Below are 8,089 nucleotides of genomic sequence, written 5' to 3'. Positions count from 1 at the left end.
GATTATTTTTATTAAATTTTATTATTTAGAAATTATAATACACTCTTTTTTAATGTCGTTTAAATTTTTGTAATATGCTGAAAGCATCGATAAGGTAAGTTAGCCGGGATTTTCTTCACTATTGGAAGCCTTAAGCCGATTTTTCTATTTCTTCAATTAATTTTTATTAAATTAAAAGTATTACTAAAGTAAAAAACATTAAAATAAAACTTAATTGAAAGAAAGGCAATGATTGTCGCAAGTTCCTCCTACTTTTATATCTTCAACCAATTAGTTTAGTTGTCGGTATCTTTGATAAAAAAAAAATTTTTTTAAAGCGATTTATCTTTTATATTTAATGAAGGACCGAATATGTTTGATGTAATTTTTATTTAATTTTCTTGTAGGAATTTACTTAATTTTTTTTTGTTATTTATTTACTAAATTCTTTATTTATATATAAGAAACTTTTAAATAGTTTTTATATTTGTTATACTTATTAATGTTTTATTTTCAGGATTACACAACACATTTTCGACATTAATATTGAATAATAGTAAGTATTTTTTGTATATTTTTATAAATGTTAGTAAATATTTTAACAAAAGAAGTAAATATTTTAATAAAAAAGTAAGTAAAAATAAGATTTAATAGATAAAAATGCTAATAACTTTAAACTTTTCTATATCCTTCCCCTACTTTAAAGTGCAAAAGCATCGGTTTTCTCCTTTAAAACATCGAAAAACCTTCAGGAAAATCTATAACGAACGTAAATTGCAAGATAACACCACTGAACATTGGTAATTGATCGTGGCCTGACCAACGAGGAATTTTTCGGATTTTCTTTACGTATCTAACACCTAAATAAGGGTGAATTTGCTATACAAAGTCTCCCTTAAGGAATGAATGCCCCCTTGGCATATTTCCCATGTGTTGTTTTGCCTTATTTTATCGATCCGATGCAGTTATAAATTGTAAACTATTGTCAAAGTTTACTGATTTATGTGTACTTTTTAAAAACGTCACCCATTTTAAAATCCTACACACAGGCCTGTCCATACATAAGAAAAGAAATGATAATACACGAGAGAAATGTTCAAGTGTGACGTTTCTCAAGCGATCTTTCTAAGTGGAGTTGAAAATTACATACATTTATAACCTAGGAGAAGTGTTATTACCTGAAAAACAAACACAAAAAAAAACTTACAAAATGATACTTCAATATATTTACAATATATAGGCCTATATATATATATATAGAAACTTGCAGCAGGAAAATTGTAATTTTGTAAAAGTACTTTCTCACTTCAAGGTCATAGAAGATGACAGTTCATCTTGACAGTTAATCGGTGGATGAGGAGGGAAGAGAAATGAAGAGAAGCGCATGCCCAGTTTGTTTGATTGATCTACAACCGTGGAGCACCTCCCGTTCGCACTTATTTAGTGCAAGCTATGATTGAGAATGTATTATTTCTCCTATCCTTCCATTAAACTTAAGTAATTAAAGGTAAGCCAATCATATTAATTAAATAATAAACTTAACTTCCGACGTTTACGTCATTAAATCTTATAAAACGTAAACAATTGATGAGTTAAGAAAGTTTAAAAATATTGTTTTTTTTTTTTTTTTTTTGTGTTAAAAATTTATTTATTCCTCGTAGTTTTAAAGCTTAAAATAATTAATTGAATTTTTTTATCGCATAAATTATTATGTAAAGTTTTTTTTTAATTATAAATATTCTTTGATTTTTTTAACCTCTGTTTTTATGCTTCTCAACAAGTTTAAGGGTAAAAATCTGCAGTTTTAAGGCTTGGTTTTAACATTTGATTGATAAGTCTTAATTTTTAACCTTGCTTTTATTTTTATCCTTGGTTTTTATGCTATAATTATTAATTATCCTTGGTTTTAAGCCTTAATTTTTATCCACAATTAACCTTAATTTTTTTTTTACCTTTGGATTTTAAGTCTTGGTTTTAACCTTTGGTTTTAAGTCTTGGTTTTTATCTTTGGTTTTAAGTCTTGGTTTTTATCTTTGGTTTTAAGTCTTGGTTTTAACCTTTGGTTTTAAGTCTTGGTTTTTATCCTTGGTTTTAACCTTTGGTTTTAAGTCTTGGTTTTTATCCTTGGTTTTAACCTTTGGTTTTAAGTCTTGGTTTTTATCCTTGGTTTTAACCTTTGGTTTTAAGTCTTGGTTTTTATCCTTGGTTTTAACCTTTGGTTTTAAGTCTTGGTTTTTATCCTTGGTTTTAACCTTTGGTTTTAAGTCTTGGTTTTTATCCTTGGTTTTAACCTTTGGTTTTAAGTCTTGGTTTTTATCCTTGGTTTTAACCTTTGGTTTTAAGTCTTGGTTTTTATCCTTGGTTTTAACCTTTGGTTTTAAGTCTTGGTTTTTATCCTTGGTTTTAACCTTTGGTTTTAAGTCTTGGTTTTTATCCTTGGTTTTAACCTTTGGTTTTAAGTCTTGGTTTTTATCCTTGGTTTTAACCTTTGGTTTTAAGTCTTGGTTTTTATCCTTGGTTTTAACCTTTGGTTTTAAGTCTTGGTTTTTATCCTTGGTTTTAACCTTTGGTTTTAAGTCTTGGTTTTTATCCTTGGTTTTAACCTTTGGTTTTAAGTCTTGGTTTTTATCCTTGGTTTTAACCTTTGGTTTTAAGTCTTGGTTTTTATCCTTGGTTTTAACCTTTGGTTTTAAGTCTTGGTTTTTATCCTTGGTTTTAACCTTTGGTTTTAAGTCTTGGTTTTTATCCTTGGTTTTAACCTTTGGTTTTAAGTCTTGGTTTTTATCCTTGGTTTTAACCTTTGGTTTTAAGTCTTGGTTTTTATCCTTGGTTTTAACCTTTGGTTTTAAGTCTTGGTTTTTATCCTTGGTTTTAACCTTTGGTTTTAAGTCTTGGTTTTTATCCTTGGTTTTAACCTTTGGTTTTAAGTCTTGGTTTTTATCCTTGGTTTTAACCTTTGGTTTTAAGTCTTGGTTTTTATCCTTGGTTTTAACCTTTGGTTTTAAGTCTTGGTTTTTATCCTTGGTTTTAACCTTTGGTTTTAAGTCTTGGTTTTTATCCTTGGTTTTAACCTTTGGTTTTAAGTCTTGGTTTTTATCCTTGGTTTTAACCTTTGGTTTTAAGTCTTGGTTTTTATCCTTGGTTTTAACCTTTGGTTTTAAGTCTTGGTTTTTATCCTTGGTTTTAACCTTTGGTTTTAAGTCTTGGTTTTTATCCTTGGTTTTAACCTTTGGTTTTAAGTCTTGGTTTTTATCCTTGGTTTTAACCTTTGGTTTTAAGTCTTGGTTTTTATCCTTGGTTTTAACCTTTGGTTTTAAGTCTTGGTTTTTATCCTTGGTTTTAACCTTTGGTTTTAAGTCTTGGTTTTTATCCTTGGTTTTAACCTTTGGTTTTAAGTCTTGGTTTTTATCCTTGGTTTTAACCTTTGGTTTTAAGTCTTGGTTTTTATCCTTGGTTTTAACCTTTGGTTTTAAGTCTTGGTTTTTATCCTTGGTTTTAACCTTTGGTTTTAAGTCTTGGTTTTTATCCTTGGTTTTAACCTTTGGTTTTAAGTCTTGGTTTTTATCCTTGGTTTTAACCTTTGGTTTTAAGTCTTGGTTTTTATCCTTGGTTTTAACCTTTGGTTTTAAGTCTTGGTTTTTATCCTTGGTTTTAACCTTTGGTTTTAAGTCTTGGTTTTTATCCTTGGTTTTAACCTTTGGTTTTAAGTCTTGGTTTTTATCCTTGGTTTTAACCTTTGGTTTTAAGTCTTGGTTTTTATCCTTGGTTTTAACCTTTGGTTTTAAGTCTTGGTTTTTATCCTTGGTTTTAACCTTTGGTTTTAAGTCTTGGTTTTTATCCTTGGTTTTAACCTTTGGTTTTAAGTCTTGGTTTTTATCCTTGGTTTTAACCTTTGGTTTTAAGTCTTGGTTTTTATCCTTGGTTTTAACCTTTGGTTTTAAGTCTTGGTTTTTATCCTTGGTTTTAACCTTTGGTTTTAAGTCTTGGTTTTTATCCTTGGTTTTAACCTTTGGTTTTAAGTCTTGGTTTTTATCCTTGGTTTTAACCTTTGGTTTTAAGTCTTGGTTTTTATCCTTGGTTTTAACCTTTGGTTTTAAGTCTTGGTTTTTATCCTTGGTTTTAACCTTTGGTTTTAAGTCTTGGTTTTTATCCTTGGTTTTAACCTTTGGTTTTAAGTCTTGGTTTTTATCCTTGGTTTTAACCTTTGGTTTTAAGTCTTGGTTTTTATCCTTGGTTTTAACCTTTGGTTTTAAGTCTTGGTTTTTATCCTTGGTTTTAACCTTTGGTTTTAAGTCTTGGTTTTTATCCTTGGTTTTAACCTTTGGTTTTAAGTCTTGGTTTTTATCCTTGGTTTTAACCTTTGGTTTTAAGTCTTGGTTTTTATCCTTGGTTTTAACCTTTGGTTTTAAGTCTTGGTTTTTATCCTTGGTTTTAACCTTTGGTTTTAAGTCTTGGTTTTTATCCTTGGTTTTAACCTTTGGTTTTAAGTCTTGGTTTTTATCCTTGGTTTTAACCTTTGGTTTTAAGTCTTGGTTTTTATCCTTGGTTTTAACCTTTGGTTTTAAGTCTTGGTTTTTATCCTTGGTTTTAACCTTTGGTTTTAAGTCTTGGTTTTTATCCTTGGTTTTAACCTTTGGTTTTAAGTCTTGGTTTTTATCCTTGGTTTTAACCTTTGGTTTTAAGTCTTGGTTTTTATCCTTGGTTTTAACCTTTGGTTTTAAGTCTTGGTTTTTATCCTTGGTTTTAACCTTTGGTTTTAAGTCTTGGTTTTTATCCTTGGTTTTAACCTTTGGTTTTAAGTCTTGGTTTTTATCCTTGGTTTTAACCTTTGGTTTTAAGTCTTGGTTTTTATCCTTGGTTTTAACCTTTGGTTTTAAGTCTTGGTTTTTATCCTTGGTTTTAACCTTTGGTTTTAAGTCTTGGTTTTTATCCTTGGTTTTAACCTTTGGTTTTAAGTCTTGGTTTTTATCCTTGGTTTTAACCTTTGGTTTTAAGTCTTGGTTTTTATCCTTGGTTTTAACCTTTGGTTTTAAGTCTTGGTTTTTATCCTTGGTTTTAACCTTTGGTTTTAAGTCTTGGTTTTTATCCTTGGTTTTAACCTTTGGTTTTAAGTCTTGGTTTTTATCCTTGGTTTTAACCTTTGGTTTTAAGTCTTGGTTTTTATCCTTGGTTTTAACCTTTGGTTTTAAGTCTTGGTTTTTATCCTTGGTTTTAACCTTTGGTTTTAAGTCTTGGTTTTTATCCTTGGTTTTAACCTTTGGTTTTAAGTCTTGGTTTTTATCCTTGGTTTTAACCTTTGGTTTTAAGTCTTGGTTTTTATCCTTGGTTTTAACCTTTGGTTTTAAGTCTNCACTTGGTTTGGGGCCTCATCAAAAAGGGCCCTCCCCCCAATCTTTTATAAGAAAATATTTCCACTGAAGAAAAAAATGTATGAAGTCAATACTGTATATGGGACTCTTTATTTCAAATTCGTAACACGCCAGTAATATTAAGCATACATTAACAATATAAAAACAGGTTTAACGTAGAATAAACAATACAGTTACTATATATATATAGAACATTTACTATAGAATCATCATTCAAATATTCAGTAATTGAAATTAACCCTGAAAATAAATTATAATATAAAATGTTCCCGTGAAGATGTAAGTAGAATAATTTATGGCATTTATTACTTATATTCCTTATATTTAAGGTTGATTGTAACTTCTGGTTACGCACGCGATCTCCGGTAGATGGCGCTAAGAACGTAATGCATTTTCTATGGGGAGGAAACGTTTTCCGGAAATTCTCGAAAACGGAAGTAGGTAGAAACAAACGGTTTTATGTATTAGAACCGTATTTAATTCTACTATTAACGTACGGTTCGGAATTTCGAAAATCAAATTCGTTAATTTTCTACGATTTTTTTAAATCTTAGAAAATTTGTAGAAAATTAACCAATTTGATTTTCGAAATTCCGAACCGTACGTTAATAGTAGAATTAAATACGGTTCTAATGCAAAAAACCGTTTGTTACTACCTACTTCCGTTTTCGAGTAATTTGGAAAAGTATCTTCCCATAGAAAAAGCATTACGTTCTTAGCTCCATTGTACCGGAGATCGCGCGTGTAATTAACGAAATTTCAATCAGAATGAAAATAATAAACGTGTCTTATGAAATAATTAAAAAAAAACAAGCAAAGATAAGTTAATTATACAGAAAATCTGATGAAGTTTTCTCGTCTTTGGTCATTCATTCTTCAAATGACGTATAAGGCACAGCAATGAGGATTGATAAAAAATTTTAATTTACCTTTACCTTTAAATGATCTTACATTCTTTCGAACAGATTCACAATCGGATCTCTCTTTCATTGCAGGTATGGAAGGAATTGGTTCACCAGTTCTTGGATTAACGCACCAACAGACCACATTTGTCTTTTTCTTATGGCATTGGGTCTGTAAGTATAATCCATTATCGGTACATTCCGGTACAAAAGCACCAGTTTTTGGATGTTGCCGGTTAATTTCTATCCTCTTTCTTCTTCTCGTCGGGCAGTCTTGTGGTTCTGTAATTAAAAACAAATTAAGATGTTTAGGATGTTTGAAAGTACTACACACACCGCTTTGCACGCGTAAATAATTGATAGAGTGGAGCTTAAATTGTTAAAAGGTGTTGCCTATGAATAGGAATTTAAAGGCAAGGACGTTAAAAATTGTCCCACAGAGAACATAAACTATTTCTGAACAATTTCTTGATATATTTTTTGCTAATTTCTAATATCTTCAGGGCCTTAATCTCGAGTTTTATTTATTGCACACACGCAGAGGACATCACATGGTTACAAAAACCTAGGAGACAGGAAATTTGTTGTGTTGAAAGTCAATACACTTTTCTCGTTTACCCGTCAACACAATTTAGTCTTCTAAACCATGCGACTTACGGTATTTTTCCATTATTAATCACAATAGATGATGGATCTTTACGTGATGAATGAAGCTAATGTATACTAATAAGGTTATGATTATCGAACGTCACAAAAGTTGAGGTGTTAGTAAAGGAGAGTTGAAATCAGGATATTGGGCGGGGGTATTGAGGTTTTATAAATTCTATATTTTCTGCGGGATCCTAAAGAGTAAATGTGAAAAATTTCAGGCAGATCGGTCAATGGATTTTAGAGTTAATAGGGATTAAATTAGTACCCGTTAAGCCGGACTTGTAATGGCAGATCGTCTTCCATCGTGTACAAAAAGTCATAGAATTCTCAAGAAAGTACAGTTCTACCATCCTGCTATACCTTCTCCATGTAAGTGTTACCATTCTTTTAAGTGTTACCTGTATTTATAAGACATATATTCAGTTCTGTTATAATTAAAGGCGTATAAATATATTTTATATTATAATTTACATGTATACACGTAATGAATACATATTATAATAGGTCTTACACGTAAATACAGCTTACAATGTACGATATGTGTAAATGTATCTTACAATGTTTCATATGTTTAATGTACTGTGTAATATAGGTTATATCTATAAATATACCACATAATTAACCATACTTAAATTATTTTAAATAAATACAATCAACCTCTAAATTAAGGTCATTCTTTCAGGAACGTTTCACTTCGAAATTCATACAAAATAATAAAATTTCTTGCTCGAACGAAGTTAAATCGTTGAATTTGTATTAACATTTTAGTGAAGCCATTCAAATTTAATCCTTTTTTATAGGATTAAAACTTTAAACAAATGGGAAACATTACAAGCAAAATATACAATATAAAAAAATAATAATAAGTAGACTTATATATTCTCACCGTCCGTCTGTCTGTCTGAGTGTCAATGCTCAACTTTCCCCCCTATACAGAGAATCTATATAGGAATTACACGTTTTCTGTAAGCTTCTTGTATAATGAATTCTTATACAATTCTATTTGTATTGAAATATACACTGTTTATGCATCGTTTTGCTTCTCTTTACATATAATTTTGGTATAAAGAACGGTTTCTATGTACATAATTCTATGTAAATTGTATACATAGTATATTAAAATTCAAATTCTTTACTGTATTTAACGTTACTATAGAGTAATTTAATCGTTTGTTAACTTGTAAAACT

At 29.7% G+C, this 8,089-nt stretch overlaps 1 protein-coding gene across 1 annotated transcript in view; it reads right to left on the bottom strand.

The window, feature by feature from the left end:
* The window catches only part of LOC111616018 (uncharacterized protein PFB0145c-like), a gene marked incomplete at both ends in the record, with an annotated part of 10,527 nt that extends 3,995 nt beyond the window's left edge, over window positions 1-6,532 (bottom strand). The window contains 2 exons of the mRNA XM_023357459.1: window positions 2,037-5,273; window positions 6,300-6,532. Of these exons, the coding sequence (XP_023213227.1) occupies window positions 2,037-5,273; window positions 6,300-6,532 (3,470 nt within the window). The remainder of the gene's footprint in view (window positions 1-2,036; window positions 5,274-6,299) is intronic.
* Between the last annotated feature and the right edge of the window lie 1,557 nt (window positions 6,533-8,089).

This window comes from Centruroides sculpturatus, unplaced genomic scaffold (genome assembly GCF_000671375.1).
Source record: "Centruroides sculpturatus isolate CEXI.00-Female unplaced genomic scaffold, Cexi_2.0 scaffold2878, whole genome shotgun sequence".
In the NCBI taxonomy this organism is placed as follows: Eukaryota; Metazoa; Arthropoda; class Arachnida; order Scorpiones; family Buthidae; genus Centruroides; species Centruroides sculpturatus.
Note: the sequence above shows the minus strand (reverse complement) of the source record. Positions and strands in the feature narration are given on the sequence as shown.